We start from the raw sequence: 15,846 nt of genomic DNA, 5'->3' as shown, positions 1-15,846 counted from the left end.
GTACTAAAAATCATACTAGTTGTCTTTACAACTTTTCTTCTCTCTGATATTTAATCAGCAAGTTAAAACTGTAAAAAGAAGCTCTATATTAGCTGGACTATGTATTTTCTTTGTTGTCTTTATATCCAATACAAGAACAATTACATAGCAGCACATAAATCCTATTATTTGTAAAGCAACCTCCCCACAATTGAAGCCATGATCCAAAATGCATTTATGGTGTTGTGTTATCAGGCCAGACTTAACCTGGGTTAAAACAACCCAACCAAAAGCACGTTTCAGTGGCTGAGTTACAGCTTTAAATAAACCCACTTCCTTTCTTTTATTTTCTGTTTTCTTTTTTTTTTTTAATTTTAGATTTCCTTTTTCCACTAGGCAAGTTCTCAGGCACCACCTTTTATACTAAAAAAGGCTTTTTTCCCCCTAAACCACTGTCAAACTTCAGTTTGCCATAGAGAGACCATATCAAGAGTTAGTAACATCAGCCCCAAAAACACCCAGATCTGGTACACAATGAAGGACTCTACAAGAAGGTCTCAAAGACAAGAGTTCTTTGCAACTCTCTGTTTATTAAAAATATATGTCTCCTTGGAAGAAACACTGTTAACCAACTACTGTTGTCATGATTGATTCGATACTGTCAGCTATGCCATGGAGTACATCATCTTTTTCTCCACGTGACTTGACAGAGGGAGACAGGGCTATTAGGAAAAAACCAGAAAAAAAAGAAAAAGAAAAAAGACAAAAAAAAGATAGGAATGTGTGACTAGCACCTTAAGGACTTTTGTTTCACTTACTCCACTTCTTCAGGGACCGACACTTAAATAGCAGCTGGAGCAGGAGCCGCGGGGCAGGGGCTGGATGCCCGACAGGGATCCATGGGCAAAGTTCTCTGTGCTCCTTTGGGGTCGGTCCCAGCGGCAGCAGAATCCTCCTGCCCTGCCCTGTGTCCCTGCAGTGCCGTGTCCCGGCCCCAGGAGCCGCTGGGTCCCTGCAGGGCTCCTCGGGATGCAGGACGAGCACAGGAGGCTCCTCCCCATGGAGAATCTCAGAGCAGCTCCAGCTCACGCTGACAGCACTGAGACACACTGAGAACCATCACCCTGCGGAGAGGGGACCACAGCTCGTCCCTGCCGGACAGGGGGAGGAGGAGACTTACCTGGTGGTGACAGTGACCTCCTGTGCTGTGGGGAGTGGCACTGTGTGAGGAGCAGCAGGCACCAGCTCTTTGTAAGGTGGGAGCACTCGGACCTGAGCTCTGAGCACCCAGCACACTCCTCAAAGGCCACGGGAGTGTCCCCAGCTCCCACACTGGAGCCCCACTCAAGCACAGAAGTGTCCTCAAAGTCAGACATGTCTCAGCTCAGGGCCGTGTCTCAGTGCCAGCAGTCGCCTCTCTTGAAAAATGCCAATGCCCAGTGGATGGGGCAGCTCTGCAGCCCCTGCCCCTCAGCCTGCCCGGGGCACCACGTCAGGGCTTTGGGGTGGCAGCAGAACCCAGCTTCAGCCACAGGATTCACACACAGACGTCAGAGACAGAGCCAGGCAAGGTGGCCACGCAGTGACCTTAGCTGCAAGGACAGCCCTGCCCCTGGGACAGCCACGCTGGCATCTGCACACAGCAGGGCCGGGAATTCGGCGTGGAGCAGGGAAGAGAGGAAGGTTTTCCATTCTGTTACTGATGTGGAAAATGGGAGTGTCCATCCAAGGCACAGCTGGGGGCTTTTCCTGCCAGGGGCTAACGCAGAAGGGAATGCCAGTGTGCTGCCACACTCCAGAACGGGTCATTCCACCTGCACCCACAGGTACAGGGCCAGTCCAACATCCCAGGTTTTTCACAGCAACACAGGACAGTGAGTACATTTGTTCCATGTGGCCAGTAAAGTATTTCTTAACTAAACACCACAGATCTAGATTCTATTTACAATAGAGCCAGCTTAAAAAATAAGTTAAAAAACTGGATTTTATACCCATTCAGTTCATCATTAACAAGAGAAAAATGGAATAATAATAATAATAGTAATAATAATAATAATAATTAAAAAAGCCAACACAACAACACAATATGGTTTTGGTTTAAAATCAGCTTAAAAAAATAGAACCAAAAGGAAACCTCTCATGCAAACACATAAAGTCGTGTGTAAAACAATGTGCAATTTAATATGTAGCATCATCCATTCTCTTGCTCCGCAGCCTCCTGCTCAGTCTCTGTCTCCCAGCCTCTCTCAGGCAGCTGCTGCTCCTTGCTCTGGTCCCTCCTGCCCAGGCAGTGCCAGTCTGTGCCCTGCCTCAGAGCCAGGGTGGCTGCAGGGACCTGGCCTGGACGGGAGAATTCCCAAAGCACCCGGTACCGTTCCGAGCTCTTCCTGCCCAAGTGGACTCCCTAAGCTGAGTGGTTGGGACAGAGGAACTGAAAGAACCTTGCAATAATACAACACCTTTCCAGAGAGGTCCTTCAGATTTCCTAGTCCACATACATATATATATATATATAATATATATATAATATCTCTCCTCTATATTATATATAAATTACATATACAGATAAATAAAATGCTTTCTGCTGCCCATCTGTCGCACTGTTCAGAGCTGCTAGACGGTCACACTTGGAAAAATGCCCCTGGAGTTCTGATACCAGCTCATGTGTTCAGAGTCCATTGTTTCACTTGTTTTCTTACATTAGTCCTTAGCCGCCTCCTCCCATCTTGATTCTTTGTTTAGTTAATAATAATAATAATAATAATATAATAATAATAATAATAAAAAAACGACCTTGAATGGGTTCTCGTCTGTCTCTAATGGAGCAGTGGGAAGGTCCATGCAGGAATGGTGGGAACAGTCACGTGATGAATGATATGAGTTCATCCCAACAAAAGAAACAGGACTAGAAAACTCAATTTTGCGACGATCTAAAAAAGGGAGCAGGAATAGTTTTCATATCCCTCCCCCTCGGGGCAGAGGGCTTGGATGGGTGGGACATCAGAGATCTTCTGCTCACAGGGAAGCAGGTGGGAGACATCTTCAGAGTTTCTCTGGGGACGGGACCCAGATGTAGTGCCCGGACTGGTCCTCAATGATCTGTTTGATTTTGCTGTAGATTTCTTCCAGAGAGTCTCCTTGTACGATGGCTGGAAGAGGAGAGAAGAAGCAAGACCCTGAGCACCAGGCAGCACTGCCATGAGTCAGGAGAGCCTCCCACTGCCCCCAAGGGCTGGAGGTGCAGCCAGCAGGGACTGAACCAGGTGGTGCCAGAGGAGGGCACAGCCCTTAACACAGAGGGTTAAAGCAGCACCTCGGTGGGGATTAGCCAGCTCTGATCCCTGCTGGCAGAGCTCCTGGCTGTGTGCAGGGCCAGCTGGGCTCTCCACACCAGGCTGCTAATCAGCTTTGCAAACTGTGTCAGGGCCTGGCACCGCCGCGGCTGCGCTGACCCAGAGGGAAGGCAGGGCTGGGGCAGCTCGGTGGGGTGCACTGAGCACCCCAGGTGCCAGCTTTGTCCCTCTGTCCCAGGTGCCAGCTTTGTCCCTTCCCTCTGCATTTCCTCCTGCCTGGCTGCTGAGGGCTCCTCATATTTGCTGCTTCCTCTGCTGTGGGGTGGGAGCACAGAGCTCTGAGGCTGGGAAGGGCCAGCCCTGCTGCTGAGCACACACACAGCACCAGGCACTGCACTGTGCTGCTTACACCACAGGAAGATGCACACGAAGGGCCAAAGCTTTCTGCTAATCCAGCCTGCCTCTGTAACCCAGCCAAGACCATCCTGCAGCACCTCTGCTCCCTCAGTCCAAGCTGCTGGCACAGAACCTGTCACAGTGACCATCTCTCTGCCCATTACCCACTTCTTTCAACACAATCCAGCCAACAGCATTCCTTTGTCACAGATCAACATCAAACTCGCCCTCCAAGTGCACAGTAGCATGTCTGAGGGCCTGCAAAACTGTGACATGTTTTCCTGGAAGAACAGCCAGCAGCTCTGGAGCCCAGGACAGGAGGTCTGGGGAAAGCTCCCCGTGTTTGTACCCAAATATTTGCCCAGCTGAAATCAATTTTTGGAAAACATCCTGCTTGGGGTTTTTCCCAGTAGCTGTTAGGTGGGTAATACACAGTTTGGCAACATTATCATTCCTCAACTTAAGAAGAAACAGCTATTGCACTGGAGGAAAGATGGAAGACCAGTTTCTCTGCCTCTTCACCTCCCTGTGGTTTTCCAGAATTAATCATGTTACAAACATTAGTTCCTTAATGCACGAGGATGCCTGTGCCATGAGCAGCTCATCTCAGCAGGCACAAAGTGTCAGCAACCCCTGACTGGCTCTTGAGCAAAGACTACTTAGGAAGCAAGCCAAACTTCCAGTCTTTTTTGGTAGATGTTTTGTAATAACTCAGGACTGTCTCTACCATTTAGGTCACTGATTTTATATCTTTCCTCTTCAGAAACTTCTCTTTTCTCTTTTTGAAAATGCTCCCCTTTTCTCCCATTCAGGGAGTTTACTTCTTGTTGACTTGCAGCAACCTGAAACCCTGTGCTTCCCCTTCTCGGGGATTTCTAGATTTTTTTATTATTGTTGAAGTTGGTGATCAGCTTTCACAAACTCAGAAAATCCTGCTTGACAACTTATCTCCTCCTCTACGACTGGTTTACTCCTATCCAGTGATCTTGGAGCAGTCTCCTTGCAGAGCCCTCCTGGCAGAGTGCCATTTCTTTTTTGCTTTGATGAAGCTGGATATTTTCCCATGACCCTGTAGTAGGACAGTGCTGGTAGAGAGGTCACAGCTGCTGGATGGAAAAATGAAGTAAATTAGATACAAGCCTGCTCAGGACACTCACCTGTAAAATATTCTCCAAACTCTTGCTCAAGTTTCATGGCTTTGTCAAAGACCTTGTTGGCCTGCTCGTACGTCTGTCTCCGGTTCATCTCCCTGCCACGCACAAAAAATAGAAAGTTTTTAGCTCTTTTTCTCAGCAATGAACAGAAGCAAAAATAGCCCACAGAGCCAGGGTGCCTGGGAATCCTCTGCTCACAGGAATGGAAGCTGTGCAGGACCCAGCTCCCAAAGGCAGGGCCCTTCCCCACAGGCTCCAGGCTGCCTTGGCACTTTGTCTCAACTTCCAGCAGTTCTTCCCATTCCCCCCTTCACCACAGCATGGAAGGAAATTTAAATTCAGACAATCCCTTAAATTTGTGAGACCACTGCAGAAGTCCCCCTGCTTGCCTAGGTTTTCTCATCTTCATAAAACACAGAAATAAGCAATTTGACCCCTTCTGACTTGAGAAGGGCTTTTCCCAGGCCCCTTGGTGCCAGCAGAATTCCTTCTGATCTCAGGGTCAGTCTCAAGCTGTTGAATCTCCTCACAGATAATATTTTCTGCTGCTCAGAAGAGTTGCAAGCTCAGCTCTCCCATCCTCTCCAGCCTGCACTACCTATGGCCAGGAGCAGCAGCACAAGCAGCTGGAGAGGCACAGAACACGGTGCTGCACTTACATGAGGGCTTCAATGGATTTTGGTTTGATGAAAATGGCAATGGGATAAAGTTGTGCTTGTCGCAACCTCTTGATAGCATTGCCAGACACATCCAGGATGCAGTGCTTCCCCTGGAAAGAGACAAGCAGGATCAGACCTACCCACACAGTCTGCTCTGTGTGGGAAACAGCTTGCTCATACAGATGTGCCTGAAAAGGGAGGAGCCACAGAAGTGAAACCCTGCTCCTGAGACAAGCCAGCTCCCAATGGCCTCACATTCCTGCTTGCTCAGGGCAGGATAGCAACAATGCAAAGGGACTGAGCCTTTGTCTGGACATGTGAAACTATTTACAAGCCCTGGGTAACTCCAGGACTGCTCCAGAGAGCAGTTTCCAGAGAGTTTCCAGAGAAATGCTGCTGCTTTGAGGGCATGCAGGTATCTCTGTCCTGTAAGCTCCTGAGCACAAGGCTGGGCCACCAGTGCCAGGCTTTTGGGTGGAGTTTGGGTGACAGAGGTACCACTCTGAGGTAGAGTAACACAGCTGAGGAAAGCAGCCACATGGCTTGGCAGGACTCTGGAGGGAGGAGAGGACCATGCAGTGCTTGCTTAACGTGGTTACAGCCCTTCATTAACACCACAGGGAAAGGAGGGGAGCTGCAGAACGTGTGTGGGTCTGGGCTGGATCATCCCAGCTGCCACTCACCCTCTCTGCCACTGCTCGCACGGACTGGATGCTGGTCCCGTAGAGGTTGTCATTGAACTGCCCAGCCTCTATGAACTTGTTGTCCTGGATGTCTTTCTCCATCTGCTCCCGGGACACCACAAAGTGGTAATCCTGCCCATCCACCTCGTTCTCGCGCCGAGGCCTGGTGGTGTCTGGAGAGGAGTGGGCATCGAGGGTGAGCCCAACAAACCGGGAGGGACAAAACCCACCCGTGTCCCCAGAGCCCTCCCCTGCCAGGGGCAGAGCCACCCCTCTCCCCTCCCTCCAGCAAGGGCACTGAGACCTGGCTGGGACTTACGGGGCACGCAGGAACCAAACTTGTGTGGGAATTCTGAGATGAGGTCATCGTTGATCCTGTCCTTGGTGGGCCCCAGGATGATCACGGGCCTGGCGTAGTGAACTGTGAACGAGAGTGAGCCTGAGGCCCCACCTGTGCTGCTGGCCCTACTGCCACTGTTGGCACCCACCTGCCCCCTCCCTGCTGGCAGTGGGTGCTCTTGCTCACATGGGCACCCAGAGGTGCGAGTTTATCTCCTCCTGGTCACGGTCAACGTGTCCTTCCCATCTGACCCAAACCATCCGTGTGGCCCCGGGCAAGGTTCTGCAGCTCTCCAGGGTCACAGATCAGCAAAGCTGCTCCCTTGCTCAGGGCAGGAGCCAGGCAACCAGGACAGCTGGGCGAGGATGCCACGGAGCTGGGGGAGCGATGGGAGCCTAAGAGTCAGATCCAGCTTCTGGCAAGGGCAGCCCACCGAGGCCAGGACTATTCAGCCTGCCAAAGGCTCTGCAGGGCTTGAGCACCACGCAGGGTTAAAGGCTGCAGGCTGGGGGAGGGTTGCTCTGCAGCAGGGCCCTGCTCTGAGGCAGGAAGGGATAATCTTGTCCTCAGCTGAAGACTAAAGCCCAGCTCAGTTTTAGCTCTGGATCTCTCCCTTGGCCTTGCAGAGCATGACACAAATCTTTTCTGTCTATTCAAACCAGGCACTCGAGGCCAGGGAAAGCCGTGCACGCCTGGTTCCCTTACTGCAGACAGCACACCAGACCCCACCTGCACCCACCCAGTGCTGTGCTGCTATGGCAGCAGGGGAGGGAGCAGCCCTGGCTGTGCTGGGGGCACAGGAGGCCACACTGGACTGGGCACGGGGCAGTTCAGCTCAGGACTTACTTTCTTGCCGTGTCACTGGCTCGTATGACAGGATGGTGTCCTCTTGTCCTTCTGCAACAGAGCCAGGGGGATGCAGGTGAGCACTTGCAGCAGCTCTCCAGCCCCTCTGCAGCTGTGAGGAGCTGGCTCCTGTCTCTCCAGCCTCCCTCAGCTCTGGGGACACTCCAGGCTGTCCCCATCACTCCACCCACAGAGGTGAAGCACGACGGGCATGCAGTTATGAGCCCTTGAGCCACTTTAATTATTCATGTCCCAGCTCGGGGTCAAGCCTCCTCCTTCCCTCCCCCACCGCTGCAGGCTCCCAGCCCTTTGGGATGCAGTGTCCTCCCTGCAGGTATTTAGAGGACTCCTGGGGACACAGGGAGCATCTATTGCAGCTGGATCCCGTGCTCTTTTACAGGCCTGTAGGATTTTGCTTCCTGTAGCAGGCAGCGAGGATGGGGGATCATACAGCCTGGGAACCCACCTCTGCCTCGGGGCAGAGCCCTGCAGGCAGGAGAGAGCAGTGGGGCAGGCAGGCTCACTCCTGCTGCCCAGCCCCTGCTCTCCCTGGCTCCCAGGAGGGAGCTGGCCGCAGCACCTCAGTGTCACCAGCAGGAAGGAGCAGCCTCCGAACAGAACCAGCACTGGGACAGGACAGGATGGAAGTGCCCAGACGTGCACACTCACACAGGGACACACACACACACGCCCAGGGGGTGGGAGAGCAGGTGGACACACACTTACTGGAACTGCTCTCGCTGTCACTGGTGTTTGATGTCACGCCCTCTGCAAAGCAACCAGAGAGATCCCTTCAGAAGGAGCATGGGCAGGAGGCACGGGGGCACCAGGGCTGTCACCCAGCACTGCTGACCAAGGGCAGGACAGCAGCGGCCTCCCGAAAAACCTGCAGCCTAGCCCCCACCGGGACGAGTCTGTGCCACAGGGGCAAGGGCGGCATCTTTCACCCTTTGCTGGGAACCCAGGGACATGCAGGGGGACACTTCCAGGAGAGGACAGCGAGGCCAGGAGGGGCTGCCTGGCAGATGTGAAGGCACTGGGCATCCCAGGCCGAGGCAGAGTGCACGGGGAGGAGAACGCTGGCAGGGGAGCAGGGCAGCATGCACACAGCGGGCAGGGAGGGCACGGCTGTGCTGGCACAGGGCTGTGCTGGCACAGGGGTGGGGCAGCCTGCCTCTGGGGACGGGGCTGGGACGCACAGAGACGAGACAGTGACAGAACGGGACAGAGTTTGGGGCTTTGCTTGCTCGGGCTGATCCTAGTGCTGCGACCACCCCCCAGAGGCTCGCTGGCCGCTGCCTGCCCCAGTCAGGCTCTGCACCAGTTGGGGGGTGCAGAGCTTGGCAGGGAACTCACGCCCCGGCTGGGAAGACCACGGGGCTCCTGCCATTATTCTGCAGTTCTGCACACCCCAGAGAAAGGAGGGGACACCTCAGGGTGTTGTCACCCACCCCATCCAGAGCAGGACACGTCCCACCCACACCAGCTCCGAGCGCTAACGCGACACCCGGCCCAAACAGGAGCGGGAGGAAGAGGATGAGGAGGCGCAGCAGGCACTGAGGGCATGGCCAACACCCCCCTGCAAGCTCCCCCATCCCGCCCCACGTGCAGCAGCGGCACCTCCAGCCCCGCAGCCTCCGCGGGTCCTGGCAGGGAGCAGCAGGGTCCTGGCAGGGAGCAGCACGGGGCTCCTCCTGCCCCGCAGCCAGGGAAGCACAGCCCAGCCGCGCCCCAGGCACCGCCAGCCACACAAAGGGAACAATGCGCATCGGAATTCAACTTACTCAGGTTCTTTGCTCCATAATAATCGTCACTTAACCCAGGGAAGTCCTGATTTCACAGACAGCAAGAAGGGGGAGAGGGGGAGAGAAGACAGCGCAGGAAAGGGGAGTCAGAGGGATGGGGGAGACAGAGCCAGACCAGCATTAGTGACAGGAGTGCAGAACGGCCCAGAGCTGCAACTGCAAGTGAGGTTAAATATTTTCAGAGCTGACACCATCAGCTCACTGCCAACATCCTGCCTTGTGTGGCTGGACCCCCTCCACCCCCCAAGCTCACCCTCTCTGCCAAAGAGCCCCCAGGGGCCACCCTGGCTCTGGGGAGGGCAGGGCAGCCACAGCAGCATCGGCTGGCACCAAGCAGTTGCAGCCCTGAGCTGCTGGCACAGGGGCTGAGTGTTTCTCGTGGTGGAGTGCACTGGCAGGGCACAGTGGCTCTGTGCCTCCCTGGCACAGCCTGGCCACTCTGGGGGCAGGCACAGCACACAGTTCTATAACATAACACGTTTTTCCCCACCTGTGTGTGCCACCACACCACAATGCTTGCACAGGCTGTGGAAATGTGAGGCAGAGACCCCTCCCCACTGCAAGCTGGGATGGACAGTGGCAGAGCACAGGGCTGGCTGCGTGTCTGTGCCACAGGCAGGTACAGAGAGTGCCCTGCCCCATGCCTGTGCTGCCTCATCTCACTGCAGGGCAGCCAAAAGCGAGCCCCCAGCTGCAGCACGGATCTCACTGGAGCCCAGCCATGTCCAGGCACTACTAGAGACCAGGCAGACACACAGACAACCTTCAGCACAGGCCAGAGGCTTGTGCTGTCTGCTAAAATCACTGGAAGCTGGCACCCAGCAGAGGGATGCAGGGAGCCCTTGGAGCAGCCCAGCAGCAGCCTCTGTGTAACACCCAAGACAGCCCCAGAGGAGAGGGGATGTGTTTGCTGTGCTGGCACTGGGGCACAGACTCAGCTCTGCCTTGTCCAGTGCCCCTTTCCAGGGGTGTGGGCACTGCCAGCCTGGGTGTCTGCCCAAGGAGTGGATGCAGCTCACCACTCTGAGGGGCTGGGTTTGGTGGGCAGCTCCAGTGCTGCCCACATCAGGATTTGGGGCAACAAGAGAAACACCCTGCCTCTGCTGGGAGTCCCGGGGTGGTGAGAGCTGTGGAACCCCAACATCTGCAGCCAAATACCAAAGATGAGCCTCAGACACAGGTGGGCAGCAGGGTCATGGCTCCCCCATGTCCATAGGGCCTAATCTCTACTGGAAGGGCTCTGCAGTGGGAATGGGAAGCTGTAAGAAGTGTCACTTCTAGGGAGGATGTAGCTGGGAGCTCCCCAGGCCCTGAGAGGGACAGGAGAAGCTCTGCAGGAGGCAGCCAGCCCCTCACCTGGAGGGAAGCAGGCACAGGGAGGGAGCAGAGCCTGCAGCAAAGGGAGGAGAGCAGGGGGAAGCAGAGCAGGGAGCTGGGTGGGTGTAAAGTTGGATGAAAAGATGAAGACATTGAACATGAGAGAAAGGAAGAGAGTGCTAAACTGCAGCTGTGGCTTTCATTTCGAGCTCCAGTTTCTCCCTAGCTGCTGGCATCACTGTGGAGCACAGACCTGAATACAGGCAGGTGCCAGGACCCCTGGCTGTGGAAATGTGCTGAATCTCTCCCCTCAGGGCAGGGAACCTGAGGGCTGCAGGCTTGCCCTCTCTGGCCAGCTGCTACTTACGTTCCTGTCCTGGGCTGCTCTCCTGGGCCAGGTTCTCTTTGCTCTTGTAAAATGGGAACTTTCGAGAGAGGCGGAAACTCTTTTTACGTTTCGTTTTGATCGACTGGAGAACGTGGAGATGGAAGGGAGGACAGAAAAAACAATGGTGTTTAACACATGTGGGGAAAATTAAAATGGAGAGACAATGAGGAGCCGTGGCAGGGCGGTCACCCTCAAATGAAATCATGGAGATTACGTGAGAACTGTAATGCAGGAAAAAAATTAAGCATGGAGAAAAACATGTGGTAGGGATGCTGGGAAGCTGATGGGGCAGTCAGCAGCTCTGCAGGGGTAGCCAGGCTGTTCTTCCTTGCTTGTTGCTGTGTTAGGCACTGCTCGTGAGGTGTGAGGGCAGCTACCGTCACCAGCTGCCTGCAGGCAGCTCCAAGCCATGGGCTCTGCCACCCCATCACTCCAAACATGGGTCCTTCCCCAGTACTTTCACACCATCCTGGGCTCCTCTGCTCAATCACTGCATGTTCACGGAGGGTTTGTGGCAAGCAGATGTGGGCCTGGGGTAGGTCCAGTCACATAGCTCTTTGCCTTGGGATTGTTTGAGCTGCCCCATGAGGAGCTTTTGCTGCTGGGACTCATCGTGCCCTCACTAGTTACCAGCTCCAGGTGCCCCACTGAGACCCAGATCAGCACTTACCCTGTTGGACTCAATCATGCCAGTCCTGGCGTGGAACTTCACTGTTTTCAACCGTGCTCTCTCCTTTTTTTCCACCCTAATCAAAAGAGAAAGAGTCACTAGTCCCATCCACGTGCCCTCCACAATGCCCACGTGGCTCCTCAGGCAGCTCCAGGCACCCTTGGGTGGGAGCCCCATTGGCAAATGGAAGTTCCTTCCCAGGGTGGGTCAGATGTGGAGCTGCCTGCCCAGGGCCTGCCCCAGTGTCTGCAGGAGCAGGAGAGGAGCCAAGCCAGCCTTCCCAACAGGGACAGACTCAAGGCTGGCTTTGCAGGCCTGAAGGCAGCAGCAGCCAGCTTCTCTGTTCTGTGACTTCCCACTCACAGTGGGACCTGGCTACAGAGCTGGGCAGATTGACAGAGGACACAAGGAGCAGCCCTTGCTGCTCTCACACAGAGACCCAGACTGGCTAACACCAACTCCCCATCCCCACAGGGAGCACAGAGGGGGCTGTCCTCTCCCCTCCTCACCTGGGGTCTCACCCAGCTTTGGAGAACCTGCCTAGGGAGACCTGCACACAGCCCCAGCTTGCAGCCAAGGTGCCCTGCACGCTGCACAGGGACAGCTGGACTGGGGCCACAGGGAGATCCCAGCTCTGAGCAGAGCCCTGAGGGGAAATCCTGGGGTCAGCAAGAGTGACACTCACCTCTTCTTGCTGGGGATGACCCCGATCTGCTCGCTCTCGCCATGGGGTGTGACGAGCCTGGCCTGCCACCACTCGTCATCGGAGGCGTTGATGACGTGCAGGATGTCCCCGTAGGAGAAGCTGAGCCCCTGGCTGGGCAGGCAGCTGTCCCGGGTCCGGTCATAGTCAAACAGGGCTCTGTGAGGGGCAGAGAGGAGCAATGGCCAGGCAGCCAGGGCAGCAGCACTGCCAACTCCTGGGGCACTGTCACCTCCACACCCCCAAAGGTTTAAACCCAAAGCCTGCCGAGGTGAGCAGTGCTGCCAGCACCAGCACATCCCTGGGCTGGCAGGCTCAGCACAAGCCCTGAGGAGTGCAGTGCAGGAACAGCAGTGCTGGACTGGGAGAACTCACTGCTGACCTCAGCTGCAGGATGCACACGAGCCATAGATGCACTGAAAGTGTCTGTGGTTAGAGAGCAGGGCAGGCCCAGAGCAGGCTGCTCCCCAGCATCCCTCCACGGCTGTGGGGCCAAGGAATGGGATGGGGAATATCAGACCCCACTGCTGGTGGGGTGGTTGCACAGGCAGAGACCACCAAGGCATTGAGCACAGCCTTTATTTATGTAGAGAGCCTGTGAATGAGGAATGCATCTCAGAGTATACATATCTGCATCCACAAATGATCCCTTTCATACCCCTAAACACCTCCCCTGAGAACACTTTATTTCGTTTAAAATGATCTTCAAAATTAAACTAACCAGCTACAGAAAAGATTTTGTTTTTTCACTAGAGGAGCACTAATACTCTTCCTGCACACCTACATCACACACAGCACTGCAGCCTGTACCCATAAGCTGCTCTCAGTGGCTTCACCTGCAGCTCGTTCTACTAATGTCAGATCACACAAACTGTGCCTGCTTTGATGCATCAACTTGCAAAAAGACAAAGAAAGGCAAGAGTCACTAAAAGTACTGGCAGCACAACCTCTGTATTTGCTCCTGGGACACTGGCCCCCAGCCCAGCATGAGCCCAGGCACTGCAAACACTGGCTTGCTGCTGGTTTAATCCTGGCCCTAATAAACCTTCTTCAAGCAGGAGAGACATCCTCTGTTCTGCTCATTATCCCCTTCCACTGTGGGGACTCCAAAGGGGGTCTAAAAGCACACTGGAAGTGGAAGGGCTGAGGGATCATGTGCCATGTCCCTGTGGAGCAGCAGAGCTTGGAGGGCATTTCTGCCAGGGGAGTGCTGGGCCATGAAACCTTTCAGGGCACTTGGGGTTGGGTCTTGAATGGGAAGAAGAAGGGCTGCCCCACAGGGAGAGCTCTTTGGGACAAGACCCAATCTGCCCTGTGCAGCCAGATACATTCAGTCACCAGATCTGCTCTCCTTGTCCAGCTTGCTCAGGGCTGGGGCAGCTCCTGTGCTTGTTCCCTCTGCAGGGCACTAACGGGTGATTGGGCTGGAGGTAATCGAGCCTTGCAGGCAGCTCCAGGCCAAAAGATAAGGCTGCATGTGGCTGACAGGCTGTTGTGAGGTCAGTGCTGCTGGCCAAGGCCCTGGGGAACTGGTCAGGCCGGTTCCCAAAGCCAGGCAGGCTGTGGAGCCCTGCCCACTCCATGCAGCCTGCCCTGCAGAGCAGCAGAGAGCCCTTGCTCTTCTGGCAGCAGCCACCTGCATCCCAGGACAGGCACAGCAGGATCTCTGCAAGGCAGGACACCTGCACAGCCAGCCCAGGAGACACTGGCTATCCCAAGGCACCAGGATGCTCCAGGAGAGCAGCCCCTGGCTGTGCTGGCATGCAGGACCCACCAGGGCTCTGTGCTCCTCCGGGTGTCCCCAGGCTCTGTCCCCAGGCCAGCTCACTGCACTCACAGCCAGGAGAGCAGATGGTTTGGCTGGAGGGCAGGGAAGCAGCACCAAGGACTCCCATGGCTTCCTCCTGGTGCCCAGGCACGGTGCCTGCCTGACCTCCATCCCCACCCGGCCCCGGCCCTGGCAGACTTTGCCCTGCGGCAGTGCAGGGAGGTGACAGGCACGACCTGAACCTGCTTTGCCCTGCCTTTGCTGCACAAAGCTCCAGCACCCCCAAATTGGCCCCAGCACCCCCAAATCGGCCCCAGCACCCCCAAATCGGCCCCAGGAGGTTCTGGGGCACCCAGCTGCAGCCCTTCAACAGCACACAGGATGCAGTGCAGCCCCACAGGGCTGACTCAAGCATTGGGCAGCAAGTCCTGTAATTGATGTCCTGTCCACAGCGCAGCAGCTCAGCTGGTTTCGGGTAAACTGTGCTTGAAACTGCCCCGCCCAGAAGGGCTGGGGCAGCCTGGGCACCCGGCAGCTCTTTCAGGCACGTCTGCAGGGTGTGTGTGGAGCAGTGCTGTGAAGGGCCACCCTGGGGAAAAGCTCTCCCCTAGGATCACCCTCTCAGCAGGGCACAGCCCAGCTCCACCTGGGTGTGTGTGAGGGGGACAGTGCTGGGGAGGCCTCCAAAGCCCCAAGGGGGGATGCAACAGGAATTAAGAAATGCTACGAGCAGCGTGGAGGCAACAGGGAGCTCTCTGGTTCATGGGAATACTTTGATACATGAGCACCTTTCCAGGCAGAGAACAGGCTCAGCTCAAGCTGGACCCAGCCTAAACCCTCCTCCACACATGAGGGTGTCCACAGGACAGCAGGGGAGTGAGGGCAGGACTAACAAGATGATGTTTATTCAACACTGCACCCAGCTTGTAGCACACCCCCAGGAAGCCCTGGGATGCTAAATCAAGCAAGATGCCTGCAGAGACTTGTGGGAAGGTGTGAACTGCAGGAACCCAGAGCTGCAGCTCTCCCCTCCTGCCGTGCTAGGCTTGCAACACATCCACCATGCCTGAAGCCCCTCTGCATGGAGCAGCCATGCAGCAGGAGATGCAGGCTAAGGCTCAAGCAGCCTTTGCCATCCCCTTCTCACAGGGAAGGAGAAGCATCATCCCTTGCTCCTGCCAGCCTCACCTGCAACAGGCTGTGCAGGGTGAGGATTTACAGGATTATTTTAATTACCAAGTTAAAATTACTCATTAGCTCTCATCCCACTGGCACTGTGGCAGGCAGGAGGTGGCAGGAGGCAGGCAGGGGTTGTCCTGTCTGCACAGGACTTGCAGCAGTTTGAGCTGCATGGCTGTTTAACCCCTGCCTGCCTGTCCTGCACCTGGCTCCAGACCAGAAGTGCTTTCAGGGCTCAGAGCAATAATCCTCCTAAGAGCTCATCTCCCATCCAGCCAGATCCTGCCACAGGAGTGGCAGCAGGAGACAAGGAGAAGCCTGTTAGCTGGTTCAAGGAGAGTGCTGCAAAAGCTGCCACGAGCTGCCTGGGCCAGAAGCAGGGCTGGACGCCCACCACTCCCCTGTTTTCAGTGTGCTGGGCTGGCCAGCAGCACCCAGGCTCTGTAGAGACCAGTGCTTTCCAAGCTGGAGAGGCACTGGGGCACCCAGCCCTGACCAGGCAGTGCAGAATCCCTGCTCTCCCTGCTGCACCCTCCAGGCTCCGTGATGCACCCACAGCCCTCACTCCCCTGTCCCCCAGAGGCACTGCAGGGCCTAGGCTGGACCAAAACCACCCCCTGCCCCCCTGCCATGGGGCTGGGCACGGGGGGCAGGCGGGGTGCTCTC

The 15,846-nt window shown here is 55.5% G+C and overlaps 1 protein-coding gene across 5 annotated transcripts in view; it reads right to left on the bottom strand.

Moving 5' to 3' along the window:
- Window positions 1–1,945: 1,945 nt before the first annotated feature.
- DLG3 (discs large MAGUK scaffold protein 3) overlaps window positions 1,946–15,846 on the bottom strand; it is a 75,029-nt gene continuing 61,128 nt past the window's right edge. For 4 of the 5 annotated variants that reach the window (XM_063416776.1, XM_063416777.1, XM_063416779.1 and 1 more), the window contains 10 exons: window positions 12,216–12,392; window positions 11,531–11,606; window positions 10,840–10,942; window positions 8,077–8,118; window positions 7,351–7,401; window positions 6,484–6,585; window positions 6,165–6,337; window positions 5,482–5,591; window positions 4,826–4,917; window positions 1,946–3,128 (listed from right to left, as the gene is read on the bottom strand). In XM_063416776.1, the coding sequence (XP_063272846.1) occupies window positions 3,022–3,128; window positions 4,826–4,917; window positions 5,482–5,591; window positions 6,165–6,337; window positions 6,484–6,585; window positions 7,351–7,401; window positions 8,077–8,118; window positions 10,840–10,942; window positions 11,531–11,606; window positions 12,216–12,392 (1,033 nt within the window). In that variant the 3' untranslated portion in view covers window positions 1,946–3,021. Of the gene's footprint in view, window positions 3,129–4,825; window positions 4,918–5,481; window positions 5,592–6,164; window positions 6,338–6,483; window positions 6,586–7,350; window positions 7,402–8,076; window positions 8,119–9,134; window positions 9,181–10,839; window positions 10,943–11,530; window positions 11,607–12,215; window positions 12,393–15,846 lie in introns of all 5 variants that reach the window. The other variant, XM_063416778.1, reaches the window with a different exon arrangement.

The sequence above is a fragment of the Prinia subflava genome, chromosome 20, assembly GCF_021018805.1.
Source record: "Prinia subflava isolate CZ2003 ecotype Zambia chromosome 20, Cam_Psub_1.2, whole genome shotgun sequence".
Taxonomy (NCBI): domain Eukaryota; kingdom Metazoa; phylum Chordata; class Aves; order Passeriformes; family Cisticolidae; genus Prinia; species Prinia subflava.
This window is presented reverse-complemented; position numbering and strand designations above follow the sequence as displayed.